The sequence below is a fragment of the Alexandromys fortis genome, unplaced genomic scaffold, assembly GCF_014885135.2.
Source record: "Alexandromys fortis isolate MF-2015 unplaced genomic scaffold, M_Fortis_MF-2015_v1.1 scaffold_83, whole genome shotgun sequence".
Lineage (NCBI taxonomy): Eukaryota > Metazoa > Chordata > Mammalia > Rodentia > Cricetidae > Alexandromys > Alexandromys fortis.
The window spans coordinates 510,711-531,553 of NW_026068001.1; the positions used below are offsets into that span (position 1 = coordinate 510,711).

At 40.9% G+C, this 20,843-nt stretch overlaps 1 protein-coding gene across 3 annotated transcripts in view; it reads right to left on the reverse strand.

Moving 5' to 3' along the window:
• The window catches only part of Clcn5 (chloride voltage-gated channel 5), a 162,809-nt gene that overhangs the window by 9,067 nt on the left and 132,899 nt on the right, over positions 1 to 20,843 (reverse strand). For all 3 annotated transcript variants that reach the window (XM_050160852.1, XM_050160851.1, XM_050160853.1), the window contains 6 exons: positions 17,508 to 17,695; positions 9,348 to 9,470; positions 8,052 to 8,258; positions 3,909 to 3,989; positions 3,155 to 3,697; positions 1,042 to 1,228 (listed from right to left, as the gene is read on the reverse strand). In XM_050160852.1, the coding sequence (XP_050016809.1) occupies positions 1,042 to 1,228; positions 3,155 to 3,697; positions 3,909 to 3,989; positions 8,052 to 8,258; positions 9,348 to 9,470; positions 17,508 to 17,695 (1,329 nt within the window). The remainder of the gene's footprint in view (positions 1 to 1,041; positions 1,229 to 3,154; positions 3,698 to 3,908; positions 3,990 to 8,051; positions 8,259 to 9,347; positions 9,471 to 17,507; positions 17,696 to 20,843) is intronic.

Genomic DNA, 20,843 nt, shown 5'->3' on the forward strand with positions numbered 1-20,843 from the left:
TTTTTTTTTTTTTTTTTTTTTTTTTTTTTTGGTTTTTCGAGGCAGGGTTTCTCTGTGGCTTTGGAGCCTGTCCTAGACCTAGAGCTAGCTCTTGTAGACCAGGCTGGTCTCGAACTCACAGAGATCCGCCTGCCTCTGCCTCCCGAGTGCTGGGATTAAAGGCGTGCGCCACCACCACCCGGCCTGATGAACTAAGTTTGATCATCCAGAACTCCACTGGTGAATCTGGCAAGTTGTCCTCTGACCTTTGCACACAAGTCGTGGCATAGGCTTCTCCTCTCCCGCCACAAAAGAAATGTAAGAAAGAAGTTTTAAATGTAACATTGAAAGATGCTAAGCGTAACAGAGGCTTTGCGGCCCAGGCTTGTAATTCTAGTTACTCAAATGGTGGCGGCAAGAGGATCACAAGTGCCGGAAGAACTTAGTGAGATTCGTTCTTAAAATAAAAAGGGAAATGAAGTATTGCAGTATCACTCAGTGGTATCTATATAGCACTGGAATATAGCTCAGAGCTTGCCTGGTGAGTAGCATGCCTTGGGTTCAATCCCGAGCATCATATATGTGCGCACACACAAATATGTTAAACACAACCGCATCATGTTTAAGGACTGTATAATGTAATATATGGATGGAGCACAATTTATTTCATGATTTCCTTAATGCTCAAATTTAGGTTGGGCTGCTTTTCAGATGAGGTCTTATTATGTACATTAGGCAGGCCCGAAACTTGAGATTCTCCCTGCTTAGTCTCCTCCCAAGGGCTGATTACAAGCATGAGCTACCACGCCTGCCTAATTTTTGTTCCTATACATAATACTGTGATGCACATTTCTATGCAGCTAGTTATGGCCAGATTTCTGATGACTTCCCCTATGTGAGAGATTAGAATTACCTTTCTTAAAATGTCTGGGAGATAGTAAACCAACAAGAAATGGATAACCATGAAAAAAACCACTCTACAGTTCACTGCACTCCTTATTACTGTTCATTCTATGTCACTGGCAGGGTGACTTCTTTGAAGTCAAGGCAAACATTACTTACCTAAACAGGCTGCAGCCCCAACCATAGCATAAAGGCCAGGTGTGATGCAATCGGCTCCCTGACTACACCAGCTATTGAAGATGCCCCAGTCATGGTGGTAATAAGCCAGTTGCTCCATTCCTACTCCTAAAAGACGGCCCGCTATAGCACCAACAGCCATGCTGGGGATAAAGAGACCAGAAGGGATCTGCAAAGAGAAAGAAGAGGCATTTAGTGCGCACTGATGTGGTTCCTGGCAGATGGGAGGGCTAGAGGACTGACCCTCTGCAAAGCGAACAGGCCAACGACAGTTTAACTATGCACTATGCTACCAAGTGGCTGCAAAGATCTGTGTAACACTACAGGGACTAGAGGTTCTCTGGGACGTGCAGGCAAGGATGACTTCAAAGAAGCTTACCCTGATTCGGGGGTCCATCAGGCAAGAGCCTGAACTCTCCAGACCAACACAAAACTGGAGGCAGAAATTAGGCCTTTCCCAAAGAAAAAGGAAAATAGATGGAATTTCTTATATACGCAGACATTTCCCCCAATTCTGAATTTTCATCAGTAACAATCTACGCTTTGTTGACTACTGTGTTTTATGCTGGATGGCCTACATATAAGTTTTTTTTTTATAAATGCTCTAGATGCTCAATAATAACCCCAGAAATTAGACCTTATTTTTCCCAAATGATAGACCCCCAAGGTTCAGAGAGGTTAAGTCATTTGCCCAAAGTCAAGAGTTAGTGAATATTAGTGCCGGGACTTAAATAAAGTGCTCATAATGACACATATATTGCATCCTAACCCATCATTCAAATAAAAAAGATGGCAGAAGAAGTTTCCATGTACCTTATAATAACACAACAGAAAATTAAATAAAAATTTTAAAGGAGATACTGGCTATATCTGTATGCTTTACCAAAAAAGGGAATATTCATCTACCTTCCTGCTTTGTTTCTTGACGTCTAGGAACTATTAATATGAAAGAAAGGAAATGATAATAAACAGAATCACAACAGCTTATAGCTCTTCAATAGCATTTGACATTGAAATGCAAGGAAGTTGGTGCTCTGTACATCTAAAGATTCCCTTTAAATACAACAATGAAACAACAATGTTGAAATGAACCCAAGAAGCACCCAGAAACTTTTCAGGGTCTTCATCCTATCCCTGGCTCAAATGTCTTTCCATGAAGAACGGAGGAACAATTGCTAGGGTGGAGGAAACCAATGCTTTAACCAATTCTCTGGTTCTGTTTCTTCTAAAACTTGGAGATTGTAACAGATATTAAAGGTAAAGAGTGACACCCTTTTAAGTAAGAAACAATGATTGTACGTACTTATTGAGTACAGCGTGATATTTGGATATATGTATACAATATGGAATGGTCAAATCAGGATATCTATCACTGAACATTTATTATGTCTTTGTCTTAGGAACATTCAGAATCCTCTTTTGAAATACACAATAAATTATTGGTATTGTCGCTTTACTTTGATATCGAGAGCAGTAGACTTACTCCTCGGATAATTCTACTCTCTAAGTGTACGAAATCAATTTCTGTAGCTTCTTTATGTAACAACGTGCTTGGATTATTTTTTATACATATTGTGGTGTGTGTGTGTGTGTGTATAATGTTTGTGTGGAGGCCAGAAGACAACTTTCAGGAGTTAGTTCTTGCCTTTTACCATGTCGGCTCTAGGAAACGAATTCAAATCTACAGGCATGGTGGCCTGCGCTGTTATCTTCAGAGCCATCTCACCGGTCTGTGCTATTTGTTTTTGATAGTTGAAATATCTTAATCTTAACCTGTGAAGTGGATTCTACTTGTTACCAAGTGAGCAGGAATACTAACTGGAAAACCACTATCCTTTTCGTGGGGAAAATGCTTGTACACAGAAAAAGAGATAATGTTTCTTTTAAAAACTCATTCCTGAGACTTGCATTTGACCAAATACAGGTATCAGCAATTAGACACAGAGTTAGCACTGTCCACCAAGTCATGAAAACATTGGGGGGCAAAAAGGTTTCTGGGGAAAGCTGTTGAGATTGTAGCTTACTTCAATTTTGCCCGCCAAAGGCCACATTCACACAGCACATTCACACAGAGGTCACCAAAGGGGTTCCTCACCTTCATGCCGAAGGTGAATATGGTAATGACTATTTTCAGGATGAGCGTCAAAGCCAGCTGCCACATGGCACTGTAGACTCCCGCCCCAGCAGGTCTGTCGGGCAGCTCAGCGCCTTTGCTTGTGTTGAAATGGTTCTCATAATCACAGAGCTTGGAGGAGTCCAGAAGGCCACAGTCATTGAATAGCTCAGAAATGAGCTCACTTGTGCTCATCCGGGTATATTCATTGGGGAAAGCCAAGATGGCAGTGATGGCTGTCACGATGAGTACCTCGACGACAGGATACTTGCCCAGTTGTGTGGTTTTACGCTTCCGACACCAGGCAATGTTTGTGCGGATAAACAGAGCTCCCCAAAGGCCACCAAATATGCCTAGCACGATGAATGGCACAAGCTCAAAAAGATGCCATGGGGTGTGAAACTCCACATAAAACAGAACTAAGCGGCTGTTTCCAAAAGGATTGATGGACCGGAGTGTAAATGCTGCCACCAGGGCAGCAAAGAACGAACGCCATAGTGTTTTGAGGGGAAAATAGTAGCTGACCTACAAGACAGAAGGTGAGAAACAAACTTAGTCAGGATGCAAAAGCTGTTTCCAATCAAATGCTAGGGCTGCTGACACTGCACTCAAGGATTAAAACTTTCCAGAAATTTCTGGCTACATGCTAAAGGACCAAGTTAGGCAACATACATAGATACTGGCCATGATTTCTAATACAAAGGCATACACATGCTTTACAGAGAGAAGTCATTACCTCTTCCAGGCTGAATAATACTCCACCAATAGGTGCCCCAAAGGCTACAGATACACCAGCAGCCGCCGCAGCTGATAAGACCTACAATCCAAAATGCAAAATCAGCAATAAAATAATATGGCTTTCTTACATTCAATCACATTTTTAAAGTCATGTTTATAGTCACCAAGAATTTAAAATAATAATAATAACCTTACCTGGCTGACCACTTTCACACAAGCAACACGAAATAGACTCTGTGGGTTATAATTAAGTGTGTGTGCATGTGTGTGTGTGTGTGTGTGTGTGTGTGTGTTTGTAACAACAATAATCGAAGGAAAAGGATACTGTTGATTTGAGAAGGAACGAGTGGCTCATATAGGAGAAGTTGGAGGAAGAAATGGAAAGGGGAGAAGTGGTATAATTATATTTTAATTAAAAATCTTAAAAATAAATTCTACATGTTCTATATCATACAAAGTTCAGTACAATTTCTATTTACTTGGAGAGCAAAAACTGTATGCTAGATGTTGAATACATAAATGGTTCATATGCTTGAACAAAAAAAGAGACTTTACTTTGTGATTGAGACATCTTTTTAATTCTAAATTGGGCCCCAACTGGCAGCCTTCCTGGAGTTTGAAAACCCAGTTACAGTTCTTTGCAGTGAGGTGTTTCACCTGCATACAGTTTTGTTTCTTTTATTTTTTAAATTATCGTTATAATCATTTCCTCCTTCTATTTCCTTTCTCCAAACCTACTCATCTTTGCTCTTCTTAAAAACTATGGCTTCTTTTTTTTTTACTGATTCTTATTACATGTATATATGAATATACACATCTATTCCTAAGTATAACCTGTTCAGTCTATATAATGTTACTTGCATGTATATCTGTGTTTTCAGAGCTGCCTATTCGGTATCCTGTGATCAGCTGCTGTGCTTCCCTGGGGAAGACTATTTCTCCCACTCTCGGCATTCCTGATTTGCATGCAGTTCTTTGTGTAGGGTTGAGGTCTCGTGGGCGTTCCCCTTAGCACATGTTAGGAAACATTTTAATGAGATATTATGGAAGGCTCTAGTGACATAAAAATGAAGTTACAATTTAGAATTGCCTACACCTTGTAGGCTATTTCAGTCTCAATGGTCTATAGCAATGCAAATAGAGAAACAACTAGATTTTTTTGTTTGTTTGAGACTAGCTCTTATAGATCAGGCTGGCCTCGAACTCATGGAGATCCGCCTGCCTCTGCCTCCCGAGTGCTGGGATTAAAGGCGTGAGCTACCAGTGCCTGGTGACAACTAGATTTTTAAAGGCCAGAAGACAGGTGGTAAGGAAAGGCCAGATAATAAAGCACCACAAGGAAAGAGGGGGGAGTAAACAAGATGTGTTAGAAAGGATTGTCTTGTATGTGGAAATGGAGGCATGGAAAATGTGCCAAGCACACACTAGTGCTCATAGAAACTCGCCATTTCCTTGTATACTGGTAGCTGCAGAAAGAGATGGTTTAGAGGCATGTAGTAAAATAAAATTGAACAAAAGAAAAAAATTGAAGAAGGAAATATTTCTTGGCAAAATAAACAGGCAGGTTTCTTCAGGACTGGTAGACCATCCGAGGAAATTAAGGGGTGGGGGAAAAAAGAGAAGTCTCTGGTGCTAACCTTGAGAGCTTAGAAAAGTCGGAGGTCAAAGGCTGTCACTTGAGAAGGACAAGGAAGCCAAAATCCAACCCACAAAAGGGGATTCCACTGGGTATGTTTAGGATAAAGGTAAAGGGGGAAACTTGGGTTTCATATTGGAGAAGGGAATCTCTGCACCCCCATCCAACTCAGCTCTGTTCATTTCCCCCATCTGCTCACTGGGACAAGGCCACTGGTCACAAACATGGGGGGGGGCACTGAGAGCGCCAAGAAGGGAACTGAGCCCCAGGACGACAGAACAAACACTGGGATATCTAACTTAGAGAAAACACACTGAAGATCCCAATGGTTATAAGATGTCAGGTAATAAATATCTGGCAAGTTCAGACAAACATTTCAGCTTTGACAAGGAATCTAGTTTCAAACTCAACTCCATCCGTGTAGTGGCAGCAACAACCAACACTTATTCGTGACCTTTAGCATGGCTTTTTTTCAACTAGTCCACTTGCTACACATTATTCCTGTTAAACAACTTGTCTAGTTGAACACAGCTTCTGTATCTGCTCCCACATGACAATCAACTCCTTGTCCGCCCCTCTGTAGCTCTGGCCTGTCACTCTCCTTTCTGACAGCCCCATTTGAGGGAAACTTTATTTCATGCTTAAAACCTCAGCATTTTCGGCTTCCAGAGTCTCTACTTAATCTTTCTGCTGCTGTTGTTATTTTCAGAAGAAACCACTGGATTCCAATTTTATAAGAGGTCCTTTTTAATAAACAATCCAGGCCTTGACCTACTCTGTCTGTGACTTTTAGGCATTTCAAGAAAAATAAAAAAAGAACGATTGCTTTTTTAGGTTCTTTATTATAGTAAGATAAAAGTAACCAATGACTTGGGTTAATTTTTAAAAGATATTCTTCCTCCTCAGAAGGGAGGTAGGGAGAGAGAATAGGAGGAGACACGGGAGGGGGAAACTAGTCAGTATGTAAAATAAATGAAAAAATTTAATTAAAAAGTTTTAAAAATTTAAGTTAAAAAATTAAAAAGAAAAAATTCTTATTCCTCAAAATAGTATACATTAACAATGGGATGGATTTAGCACAAGCACAATGTGGCAGTTTGAAAGAAAATGGCCCCTAAAAGGAATGGTACTATTAGGAGGTGTGGCTTTGTTGGAGTGGGTGTGACTTTGTTGGAAGAAGTGTGCCACTGTGGGGGAGGACTTTGAGGTCTCCTTTGCTCAAGCTTCACTCAGTATACTATATAGACCACTTCCTGTAGCCTACAAAATGTAGAACTCTCAGCTACCTCTCCAGCACCATGTCTGCCCACGTTTTGTTATATCCCACCATGACGGTAATGGACTAAACCTCTGAACTGTAAAGAGCCACTCCAATTAAATGTCATCATCAAAGTTTCCGGTGGTCATGATGTCTCTTCACAGCAATAGAAACCCTACCAAAAACATACAGTGATACTACAGTGCAAATACTGTAGATGAGTTGAAGCATGAGGCAGGCAGAGAGAGGCATAATACCGGAACTAGTTCAAATGTGGCATTAGTAGCAAGAAAAGATGAACAATCTGTCATTTGAAATGCACTGTTTATATTTATTCTTCCACAGCAAGGCCCGCAAAGTCTATTATTTTCCCTAACGTCTTTTTAAGAAGTAGCACATAAAAATATAATACAAATTCAAGTCCCCATTTCTCCTTTCCTACTGCCTTATTCTCCCACCAAACGTAAGAGCATGCTTTTTACAATTCAGAATAAAATTATTTCCAGATATTTTTGAGTTTTGTGTGTTCAACTTCATATATGCAGGTATGCAAGTGTGAGCATAGATGCTTGTGTGTGTGAGGCCAGAAGTCAACCTCAAGTGTTGTTCCTCAGGCACTGTCCACTTTGTTTTTGAGAGAGTGTCTCTCATTGGCCTGGTCCCAGCCAAACAGACAAGGCTGGCCGGTCAATGAGACCCAAAGATCTGCCTGTCTCTCCCCAGCACTGGGATTAAAAGTATGCACCACTTTTAAAAAATGGGTTCATGGGGATCAAATATTTGCAAGGTAAGTACTTTACTTACTGAGCCACCACATCAGCCCTAGCCACATTCTTCATAAGTGTATAGACATACTTTTTTTAAAAAAATAACTCATTATCCAATAAACAGTAGTTGCAAACTAGCTGTAGTGTTCTGTTGCCAGAAGTTCATGTCAAGATATTTAGGGCCATCTCATTCTTTTAAATGGTTTCAGAGTTTCCTATGATATGAGCAGAATATATTTTTAAAACTCAAGCCCTATTTGATGGATATTTTGCTAACTTCAGACTTTTACAAGGTTAGTAAGTTTATGTTGGCGATCCGTAGATACCTGTGCATATACACATGCTAGGATGGTCAAAAGACAGACTCCTAGAACTGAACTTGCTGAATCCACAAGGGTGAAACCCCCAAGTTCTCCCCAATAAGACTGCAGCATTTCTGCTCACAAGTAAAAATAAGCTTTCAAGCTCACGTGTCATTACCTCTCTGCGCTTGGCTTCGTTCTTCCTGTATTTGTTGAAACAGTGGCACAGGATGTTCCCACAGCAGCAAGCCACATGCACTAGGGGGCCCTCTTTGCCCAGGCTCAAGCCAGATGACACTGCCAGCACCAACGTGATAGTTTTGATGACAAGGGTCCACTTACCCAAATAGCCCCTAATAATGAAACCACTCAGGATAGTTTTTATCTGTAGGCCAAACACAGAAAGATTGAATACAGACTAAGTAATAACAAACAGCTAAAATCTATACCCCCCCTACAAGAACTATATAATCCCTCAACCAGTCTCTCTCTCCCTCCCTCTCCCCCCCCCACACCACATACACTTGTCCCAAGAGGGATCTCAGTACAGGAGACACTTAGGAAAGCCAGAAGCATTCTGGAAACTACCATGGACTTTAGGGGAGTAAAGGGCTGTGTAGCAGCTGGAACGAGTCTATGTAAGGATGAGAGTGTGTGAATGGAGAAGCAGGAGCAGCTGAAGGACTAGCTATTCCCTCTGGTTATAAAATGTTCTGAGAATAAGATAAATGTTCAAGAAAGAGTCTGAAAGAGTAGGTACAGCCTGGAGTGTTTGCCAAAGAACACTGTGACTTAATAGTCACAGGTAACAGTCCTAAGTAATCTTAGGAGCAAGGGCATCTTGATAACTGATGGGGGAGAGTCTTCTGTTTTGTATAAATTTCATTGGTTAAATAAAGAGACTGCCTTGGCCCTTTAATAGGACAGAAAATTAGGTAGGTGGAGTAAACAGAACAGAATGTTGGGAGAAAGAAGCCGAGTCAGGCAGTCGCCATGATTCTCCCACTCCAGACAGATGCAGGTTAAGATCTTTCCTGGTAAGCCAGCTCGTGGTGCTACACATAATATTAGAAATGGGTTAGATCAAGATGTGAGAGCTAGCCAGTAAGAGGCTAGAGCTAATGGGCCAAGCAGTGTTTAAAAGAATACAAATTCCATGTGTTGTTATTTCGGGGCATAAGCTAGCCAGGCAGCCAGGAGCTGGGGCGGCAGGAACACAGCCCGCTGCTCCTTACAACAGATAACCTAAAATTGTAGTTGTCTGACTAAAACAATTTAAGCCCCAAATATGTAGGAAATCTACATTTCCTCCCTTCTAGCCCAAATCCTGTGACCAATGCTGAGAGGAGACTTAAAGGAAAACCTAGATGGAGCTTAGATGCCCTCTGGCTCTGATCCTGATTGATAGCCAAGATATAGTATATGAAGGAATACCCAGAAAATTTTGGCAAAAAATGGTTCATACTATACTTACCTCAGGAATTCCAGAGCCACAGGCATAAGGTGCAAACGCTTTGACAAGAGATACAGCAAGGAAAGCAAACAGGAGAGCCCAGAGGACATACATGAAATAATTGACTATGTAGGCAAAGGCTCCCTGGAACACAACAAAAAGACAGATGATGTTTTAGTGGAGACAGCTGGGTGTGGAAGGCAGCTCTGTTCAGTGACATTTTGCCAGGAGAGTAGGCTGGGAAGAAAAAGAACAACAGTAAATTGTGTAAATATCTCTTCTCAGGCCATTCATGAGAGAAAGCACAAAAACACCATTAGGCACCCTTGGTGCTAAAATCACATGCCTTGCTGCAATCAGAAGAAATTCGCAAAGGATTTGAACAGTCCAGATGCCAGAAAGGAAAATGGAGAGCCCTTGAACATGATTTGCTTTTGTCTTTGAGACAACATCTCACTATGTAGCTATGGCTGGCCTAGAACTTGCTATGTAAGCCAGGCTAGCTTCAAACTCACAGAGATCCAACTGCCTCTCTAGCCAGAGGTATAGACCAGGAGGCCCAATTCTTGGCAAGAGAAGGCTCATTTAGCTTTTGGTGCACGGTCTTGATATACAGCCCTATCTGACCTCTAACCTGAAGCAATCCTCATGCCTCTGACTTGCAAGTACTGGGACTGCACGCTGAAAGCATACATGGTTACAGTTTACCTTTTATTAGTGATTTGTCAGTTTTGCAATCAAATCCATATGATCCTATGTCAAGTTTTTAACAAGAGTTACAATAGCCTTCCCAGTCTCTGGGCTGGTTGAACACTGACTACATATCTGAAGCGATGACAACTTTGAACATTCCATTACCCTTACCGACGATCTTGCTGGTAAATTCTCACAGACATAGCAACTGAAATTCCTAAGCATTGCTTCATTTCTTTAGAATTGTTTACTGTGTATGTTGAGGGCAAGTAGCATGATATTGGGGGGAGCACTTTGTTTCTATTTGTAACTTTGGAGATTTAACCCTGGGTCTCACACACGCTAAAACACATGCTCTATCACTGAGTTATACTCCTAGTCTTGATGCTTGTTCATCTATCTGAGTTGTTATTGTTGCTTTGAGATATTTTATGTAGCCCATGTTAGTCCTGAACTCAATAGGTAACAGAGGGTCCCTAATGAACTGTTAATTCTTTGGCCTCCACTTCCCAAGTTCTAGAATTTTAGGTATAAAGATACCAAGTCTAGCTGTAGACTTCATGTTTTATTTTATTTTTAAAATTTGTGTGTGTGTACATGTGTGTGTGCATGCATGTATATCATATTAGTGCAAGTGCCGATGAGGCCAGAAGGTGCGTTCGATTCCCTGGTGCTGGAGCTGCAAACAGTTGTGAGCCAATGTGAAGAGAAAGAAGGGTGAGGAGTGAGGAAAGGAGAAGGAGAGGAGGGTGCTAGGGGCCGGCCACACAGCCACACAGCCAGCCAGAGTTAGAAGGGGAGAAACACATGAAGAATAAAGACAGGGAAAGAGCCCAGAGGAAAAAATGTAATTAAGGAGAAACGGGATAATTTAAGTTAGAAAAGCTGGCTAGAAATAAGCCAAGCTCGTTCAGTCCCAGGCCAGCTGGCTTTGGTGAGCTCCCATTAGATCAGGCACGCTGTCTCAGTGGGTGGACCAACCCCTCGTGGTCCTGACTTCCTTGCTCCTCTTCTCCCTCCTTAGGCTCTTCAACTGGACCTTGAGAGCTCAGTCCAGTGCTCCGATGTGGGTCTCTGTCTCTATCTCCATCCATGTGGACCTTCTGAATGTGTCTGACAATTGGGGCCGACCGAGAAGCCAACGATAATGGCACTGGGATTTGTCTGTACTGCATGTACTGGCTTTTTAGGATCCTAGTCTATTTGGATGCATACTTTCCTAAGCCTGGATGGAGGGAGGAGGGCCTTGGACTTCCCACAGGGCAGGGTACCCTGCCCTCTCTCAGAACTGGAGGGGGAGGAGGAGGGGGAGTCAGGGAGTTGGAGGGAAATGAGAGGAGTGGAGGAAGTGGGAAATTTTGAATGGTATCATTTGTAAAGCAATAAAAAAATAATAAAAAAAAGAAACAAGCCAAGCTAAGGCCAGGCATTCATAAGTAAGAACAAGTCTTGTGTATTTATTTGAGCTGGGTGGCAGACCCCAAAGAGTTAAAAACAAAACAAAAAACCCTACATTTTGCTACATTTTGGCAGTCAACTTGAGGGCGCAAACCCAAGACCCTAAGATTAAGAGTCTCATGCTCAACCATCTGAGCTAGCCAGGCCTAGATTTTTCCTCCTCTTTATTCTCTCTGCCTGGCAGCCCCACCTATTCCTCTCACCTGTCTAGCTCTTGGCCATTCAGGCCTTTATTAGGCCAATCAGGTGTTTCAGACAGGCAAAATTATACAGCTTCACAGAGTTAAACAAATGCACCCTAAAAGAACGCAACACATCTTTGCATCGTTAAACAAATATTCCACAACATAAATGAATGTAACACATCTTAAATAGTCCACAACAATTAACATTAAAGGGCTGGCAAGTAGTGATTCTTGCCCAAAAAGGAATAGTGCACAGCAGGGGTTATGCTTCAGATGACACAGATAAAAAGCTCGATAGACTTCCGACTCTGCAAACCATAAAACACGGGGAGAATTTAGCGGCCTACACAAGGAGAATCAGTACTCTGTAGTTTTCTTTTTTCAGTTGTGAATGTGATACAATTTTTTCCTTCGGTCCCCAGAGAACAACTATCTCTTTGTCCTTTAAGAGACGTTTGTGAGCAAGTGGACTCCAGAGGTAGGAAACAAAGAGGGAAAGGCACTGAAAGGGAAAGCAACAGGCGCTGGCCAGAGCAGAGAGCAGGAAGCCAAACTGTTGGCAAGAGAAGGCCTCTGAAAGCTTCACAGATTATTTCCCCCAGGCAATGAGTTCATTCATAAAAAGAGCCAGAGAAATCTGTTGTGTGAGCAAATCTCAAGCTCTGCTTCACAAACAGACCACAAGAAAGGACTAGTTCTCCAGCGGAGCACGCGGGAGTCATCCTACAGCATCAGAAAACTACAGGTCTCTCTCCTTCCCTCTCCCACCTGCTTCTGCCTATTTTGTATACAGCTAGAGAAATAAGATGGGTTGGTGGTGTTAGTCATAGGTAGAGTTCACATAGTATATTCAAGGCCCTAGGCTTGGGCTTCAGCACCACAAAAGCAAAAACACACCAACCAAAATAGGTAAGTATATTCTATGCATTTTAGATATATCAATTTCTTGTACTATTGTTATTCAAAGTGTTAACCATGGCCAGGGGTGGGATGAAGAATACAACATGATTATGTAACTGCCTTAAAAGTTAAGTGGCTGCCAAGGCTGAACATCTGAGTTCAAATTCCAGAACACATGTCATAAAAAAAGAATAATCAACTCCTACAACTTCTCCTCTGACCTCCACATAAGTGCCACGGCACACATATTCCCACATATATACTCATATACATGCGCACATGTACACAGGAAGTATATACATTGATTTTTTTAAAAAATGCTTCCTAGAACTGGAGAGATGGCCCAGTGGTTAGGTATTCATGCAGAGTGTCTAGGTTCAACTCTCAGTCCTCTTAATAATCTGTGACTCCAAGTTCTGGGGATTCAAGGTCTTCTTCCGGTCTCTGTAGGCACCAGGCACACACCTGTCACACATGCACACATGCAGACAAACAGTCACACACAAAATACAAAAAGAATTAAGATCTTAAAAAAATAATGACAAGTGCTTCTTCCAAAGCAAGGGAAGCAGACATTCATAATTGCTCCATACATAGAGATTATATTCTGCATAGATAGGTAATCTTCAACCACTTCAAAGAGCTGTAGAAAATGGCATTTAAATAACTCAGAGTTCGGTTGAAGTGAGACACAATTGCTCCTGGCACTCCACTTGGAGCTTGTTTTCTTATTGACAAAACTGGCCTTTGGTCAAGGAACTGCCCATACCTCAACCACTGACAAAATACATAGTATCCAGAAATGGACAAGCAGGACTGTCAGATCTTGCCAAGACAGGGTAAGACGGTTTTGAAAAATTTCTTGCCTTTGAAAATAGTCTGTCATGGCGGGGTGATGGTGGTGCACGCCTTTAATCCCAGCACTCAGGAGGCAGAGACAGGCAGATCTCTGTAAATTCGAGGTCAGCCTGGTCTACAAGAGCTAGTTCCAGGACAGGCTCTAAAGCTACAGTGAAACCCTGTCTCGAAAAAACAAAAAAAAGAAAAAAAGAAAAAGAAAAAGGAAGGAAGGAAGGAAGGAAGGAAGGAAGGAAGGAAGGAAGGAAGGAAGGAAGGAAGGAAGGAAGGAAGGAAAATAGTCTGTCAGTTATTCTAGGCCTTAGCCAAAGTTGGTTGCCTCAATGTTGCAAATGAGACTCTGAGTGATTGTTCAGGTATTCTCTGTCATTTGGTGCACATTTTGGAAGTTGCTTGATAGCACTTCTTACTCACTCAAGTAACATTATTTCCCTTCTCGGATCTTCCATGGGGTTGGAGACTAGATAAGTGTAGTTACTTTCCTCTCATGACTTGGCCAAGTTATTTATTATACAAGACTTAAGCTAGTTGAAATAGGATATTTGTTCTTATTGTATATAATTTTGTATTAGGTTTAGAACTCTCTTATTTAAACAAAAAGGGGAGGTGCTGCAGGAAGGTTAACCCACCTACTGGGGCGTGGCTTCATAGACTATTTACCCAGATGCCAAAGCGTGTCCAGCCCCTTCTCTCTTCCCTCCTGGTTCCCCCGTTTTGCTTGTTCAGATTGTTTGGATCTCATCTCCATCCACCGTTCAAGCAGAGAATCCTGATTTGTAAGTCCCCCCCCCCCAATAAATGTCTATCTCTCAGTTCTGAGCCAGTGTGAGATTTCTTTTAAGCGCCCAATATCTCTGCCTTCACATAATCTCTCTCTCTCTCTCTCTCTCTCTCTCTCTCTCTCTCTCTCTCTCTCTCTCTCTCTCTCCCTGCCTCCCTCTCTTCTTCCCTCCCTCTCTCTCTCACTAAGTTGTAAGGCTTTATAAGCCTTTTTTAACCCAGTCTTTCTAATACATGAATAGAAATATTACGATAGAAGACAGAAGAACTTAGGAATGGAGGTAAAACAGAAATGTAGTTTCTTCCTAAAAAAATAAAACAAAACAAAACAAAATAAAATAAAATACAGAGAAGGGTACGGCAACTCAAACCTCTAACCAGGATTTGGGGAAATCAAATAGGATTCCTGGGAGTTCTAGACTAGACTAGGCAAAAGAGTGAAACTTTATTTCAAGCAAATAAAAATCCTCACAGCTAACCAGGAAAATCACAAATTTGAGGCCAGCAAGGCAAATCATCAAGATCATATCTCAAAATAATTTTAATTGAGTTAACTGTTTGTTTATATACTTATTGCTTTCTTGAGATAGGCTCTTATTATGTACCCTAACTGGCCTGGCACTCAATGTATAAGACTAAGCTGGCCTGGAGCTTGCAGTGACCCTCTTGCCACTAACTCCAAAACACTAGGATTATAGGCATGAGCTACCATACCCAGCTCAAAATAACTGTAACGATTTTTAAGACTCAGCCAGTAAAGGCACCTACCAACCAACAATACTACAACATAGGTTATATCCCTGGGATCTATATGGTAGAAGGAAAGAACGGACTCCCTAAAGCTGTCCTCTGAACTCCACCCATGTGCTGAGGCATGGATGGACACACATGCACGCGCGCACACACACACACACACACACACACACACACACACTAAATAAATGTAATCTTAATTTTTAAAAAAAATTTTGAGACAAGGTCTCATATAGCCCAGGCAACTCAAAAATGTAGCCAAGAATGACTCTGAACTCCTGATCTGCCTGCCTGCACTTTCCAAGTACTGGGGGTTACAAGTATGTGCCACCATGCCTGGCTTTTACAATAAAAATATTTAAAATACAGTTGATGTAACTCAGTTGTACAGTATTTGTTTAGTATATGCAAGACCTAAAGTTTAATCTTGAATTACACAAGGAAATGAAGAAAAATTTACACTTCATTTTAAAATCATTGTTTATAGAGGTAGAAAGATGGTTCGGTGGTTAAGAGCACTTTATGCTCTTGCAGAGGACCACGGTTTGATTCCCAGTACCTACATCGTGGCTCACAACCATCTGTAACTCCAGTTCCAAGAATCTAAAGCACTCTTGTGACCTAAGCGAGCACTGGCACAAATGTGGTACACATACACCCATGCAGGCAAAACACTCATACACCTAAATCTAAAAAGAATTAAAAAATCATTGTTTAACTTAAAAATATTCCAAAGCCTCAGGAAAAAAAAATCAGTATTCTAGGAAGGTTTGTACCTTTCCCCCAGTAATTTAACTCTACTGCAATTTGAGAAATATACATGTCTTAGCTAGGGTTTCTAATGCTGTGATGAAACACCAGGACCAAAATGCAAATTTGAAAGGAAAGGGTTTATTTGGCTGACACTTCAATGGTACTGTTCATCACTGACGGAAGTCAGGACAGGAAGTCAAACAGGACAGGAAGCTGGAGGCAGGAGCTGATGTAGAGATCCTGGAGGGGAACTGCTTACTGGCTTGCTCCTCACAGTTTGCTCAGCCCGCTTCCTTATACCACCAAGGACCACCAGCCCACAGATGATACCACCCATCATGGGCTGGGCCATCACACCCCAATCACTACTTAAGAAAATGTCCTATAGCTGGATCTTAGGGAGGCATTTTCTCAACTGAGGCTCCCTCCTCTCTGATGACTCCGGCTTGTATTAACTTGACATAAAACTAGCCAGTAGAATACACATAAAACCTTGCTCCTCAAGCCAATGTATATAGTTACATATGGATATAAAAATCTCTTATTTCTGACTTTACTAATTTATTATCCCTTTTCAATTGACTTGTATGTGTCTACGAGTGTGTGCGTGCCACCTCAAATTTTTTCATGAAAAAAAATGAATAATAAAATTATTTTAAAATTTTTGATTGGATTACCATGCTTATACATGTTTATAAGGTATAGTATGATAGTTTGATACATGTATATATACTATATAGTGATCAAATTAGGATAATTAGCAGTTTTACTTACTTAAATATTTCATATATCTTTATATTTCATATATCTTCATGTTTGAAGTCTTCTTACCCCCTCTACTCTGTTACTTGGTAAAATATATAAGCAGGGATGTGGTTCACTATTAGAGCACTCACCTAGCACACACAGGCCTTGGGCCCAATATGCAGCCCTCAATTAATCATTAGTTGTTGTACAGTACAGTTACAGTAAAGCTGATGTTTGAACTGTAGAATTTCTTCCTCCTCTCTGTTTGCTGTTCGTTACACAACTTCTCTCTGACCCTTCCCTTCTCAGCTTCTAGAGACCTTTACTCTACTCTACTTCCATGAAATCGGATGAAAGATAAATTTGAAGAGTACAGGCATATATTCTGGTCTCATCTCTACTTCACCAAAAGAATGGACAGCTAGGGAGGGAGTTCAAGGGGTACCCGTTTCTACTGGTGAGCCTGGTAGCTAAAACACATCTGTTTTGTGTGCTTTCTCAGTGGGAGAGATCTAATATATAACAAAGTACTGAAAGATAGGAAAGGAGCTAAAACACAAAACTATTATGTGTTGAGAAATATTTGCTGAGACCATAATGAAAATACCAATACAACTGAAAGAGAGACTGGACGATTTGATTCCCAGATCTCCATTATTCTGACATGAAACACATCATACCTTTGATTGTTCCAATTCAGTGCTCAGGGACAAACTGCTTTGTTTTTCTATATGATAAACCTATTTTAAGCCATTTCATAATCTTGTTAGAAATTACATCTTACCTGTTGTTTGCCTCTGAAATTTCCAACAAAATATAAGACTTCTTTAAAACAAACCAAACTTTTAAATATAAGCAGAAAATGCTTCCAACATGTCAGAAGAGATAGAAATAAGGCTGCAGCACTTAAACCACAAAAAAATACAGCTTGTTCCTTTTCTTTTCCATGAAGAATATAGGGGAAGATTTCATAATTTCCAGGAGTACAGTACAAAAAGATGAAATAAATATAAGGATGAAACTCAGTGGTACAGAAATAAGTATTACACATTACCTGTTCTGTACTGATGATAAGCTGGGACCAGCTATTCCATTCTGGGCACTTGTCTCTCTCCTCAAAGGTGACATGGTCAGATTTCCAGCAACAGTGTTCCTGGTTAAACCAGAATCCCTTAGTGCATATCCCTTCTTTTAAGTCTGTCATCCAGTGAGCAGAGATATCTATTAGGCCTGCTAACGAGCCTGATTTAGTGGGGAAAAAAGAGAAAGCCAAATTTAATCTCACTTCTAAAATTCTATCTTTGGTAATTAGAACAAGTTTTATCAGCCAAAGTGACAGGAAAGGAATTGAAATGACAGGTAAATATATACTTCCCTATTCCTATTCCATCTGGAGCTTCTTTCTGATTGTTGATGTGCTTAATATTTCACTTATTATCTCTACATTTGATGTGGGATGTCCTTTTGTATATGTGTTGTTTTTATTGGTTAATGAATAAAGCTGTTTCAGCCAATGGCTTAGCAGAGTAAATCCAGGTAGAAAATCTGAACAGAGATATATAGAGAGAGTAGGCAGAGTCCAGGAGATGCTGAAGGAGAAAGACACCTTCTAGAACTTTACCAGTAAGCCACAGCATTGTGGTGACACACAGATTAACAGAAATGGGTTAATTTATAATATAAGAGCTAGCTAGCAATATGCCTAAGCGATTGGCCAAGCAGCGTTGTAATTAATACAGCTTTGTGTGATTATTCGGGTCTGGGCAGTAGGGAAACAAACGAGCAGTCTCTGTTTACATACATTAACACCAGTGTTGGGCTGAAGAGATGCTTAAGAGTACATACTACTCTTGCAGAGGATCTGAGTTCAATTTCCAGCACCCACATTGGATAGCTCACAACAGTTTTTAACTCCGGTTCTACAAATGCTTCTGGTCTCCAATGGCACCTGCATTCTCACACACAGACATGAACACATACACAAGATTAAAAATAATAAAAATAAACACCAGAATCTGGGAAATATGTACACTGGGAAGAGCTAGGGAAAAAGCAAAACACTTGGGGAAGACAGAAGAGTTTGGTTTTGAAACTTGCTTGACACAATGAAGGAACTGCTTTGGTGTGCTTAAGGAATGTCACTCTATAAAGGGAGTAATTTATTTGCTTAGCATTATGTGACTTGCTAGGCATGGAGCCACAGGTTTTTAATCCCAGCACTCTGATAGTTCAAGGCCAGCCTTGTCTACTTAGCATGCCAGCTAGAAATAAATAGTGAGACTCCATCTCAAACCAAAAACAACAACTAAAACAAAAAAAAAATATGTTGTTCTCCCTATATACATCAGTTTGAGTGAATACAAATTGCACACACTAAAGAATCTTCCATGATATTTATGTGTAGAGGCTCTGGAGCAAAGTTGATGAAGGGTTTTTCACCACAGACAGAAAGAACTTGTACAGCGGGAGGAAGATACTGTCCGCTAAGGACATTAAGTTTATAACAGCACAGAGTATTGTGTGCAAAAAAAGGTTGGCAGGAACTCGAGAAACTTTGGATGCCTACTGAACCTAGGGTATGAACACACTACAATGGTCTCAGTAAAAAGGAATGAGTGTATATAGGCCATCCATCAAAGAAAATAATGAGAAAATAAAGTAAGTACTATGACTGGTAAACTCAGAAGAGCTAAGACAGTAAACATACTTTACTTCTGGATGTCATGTGTCAGTTAAATGAAGAAATTCTGGATGAGAGAAACGAAATGGCCCATATTGTGCCTTAAAGGAATGATAAAAGTGTTATAAAACAGCCCCTGAATTCCCAGACTGTCCCGTTCAGACACACTGCTTCTGTTATGGGTCTCCAATGTTTAAAAACAAAACACCTCATGTGTATGAGAGGAAAAAAACAGCCACTGACCACCTAAAGACAAGAAGCACATTAAAGTGTTGAGAACATTGTGCCTACATTCTGCTGGGTGAAAAAGGCCATGTTATGTGTATGTTTTGGTACGTGCAGAAAGTGTTACCACATACTTGAATGCCCTAGTCAAATCCAGCATTTTCTGAAAGCTATTTTTGGCTACTGTAGCCCCCAGATTTCTGTTCCAACTTTTACTGCATTTTCTGCCTGGGTTCACAAAATAAACAAGGCCTTATAGTTGCATAGTTTGCTCTATGCTCCCGGTGTTTCGCATGTGTACTTTATATTTTACACACCCATCTTCAGTCCTGGCTTCCCTCTACTTCCACATCTCTCCCTGCTCACAAATGTCGCTTTCTTCTCTGGCTACAAGTTTTATTAAGCTTCCCTATCCCAAAGAACAGATTAACATTTCAAGGGGGTTTGTTCTTTCTTTCTTTCCAATGACTACCAAAACTTGAAATCTGGCTCTCAACATATATCTGAAGTTTCTTTGTGAACACTAATATGTTCCTAATCACCAGATTTATGACCTTCCCTCCTCTATACTCCTTCTTTTGCTTTGCTACAATAGTTGGCTTTATAGATTACCCAATCTACTATTAACCAGCTCCAAACTGTGTTCTCTCTCCTGGAAGAGCCAGAAGGCAAAATTGAACACCCTCAACCAAGGGCTGGCAAGCTACAAATGTGAGGGCCAAATCTTTCTCACCTGTTCTGTCTGCCAGGCAAGATGTCCGAGCTGCAGCAAGACTCATTTCTCTCCCTATGCCTACAGCTGCTTTTGTGCCACAGCAGCAGGGTGGAGCGGGCACTCCAGAGATCACTTAACCCATGACTCTTAAAACAGTATTATCTGACCCCAGCTTTCCCACTTAACTCCTATTTTGCTCAAGACTCCAGATCTTCCTAGGCATTGTCTTTAATGCTACAAGAGTACATTTCTTGCTTCCTCTGCCCGGTGTTCCTGGCTTTTTGTTTCCCGCATAGGAGGGGAAGTTTGCACTGGAACTTGCTGTAAGCTGGTATCTGCAGAGCAAGTCTCCATTTATATACTGTACATAAGGTGAGCATCTCTAACCTGAAACATTTCTTAATTCTTTAAGCATTGACATGATGCTGCATGAGGAAAATTGCACACCTGACCTCATGTGATAGGACTTTAGTCAACATAGAGATGGAAAGGGACGCAGCGCCTACAGCCTACTATCCAGACCTAGGAGGCTGAGACAGGGGTGATGCTGAGGCCAGCCTGGGTCCCATCAAGTCAGATGAGATACTCTTTCACACTAATAGAAAATCCAAGTGAACTTATATAAAACTCCCTTCAAGCTGTGTGTGTGTGTATGTGCACATGCTCGTGTGTGTGTATGTGTATACACAGTGCTTATACATATATTTATACGTATCTAATATATGTATTATATAGTGCATATATGTATATATAAAACAAGCAAATTTTGT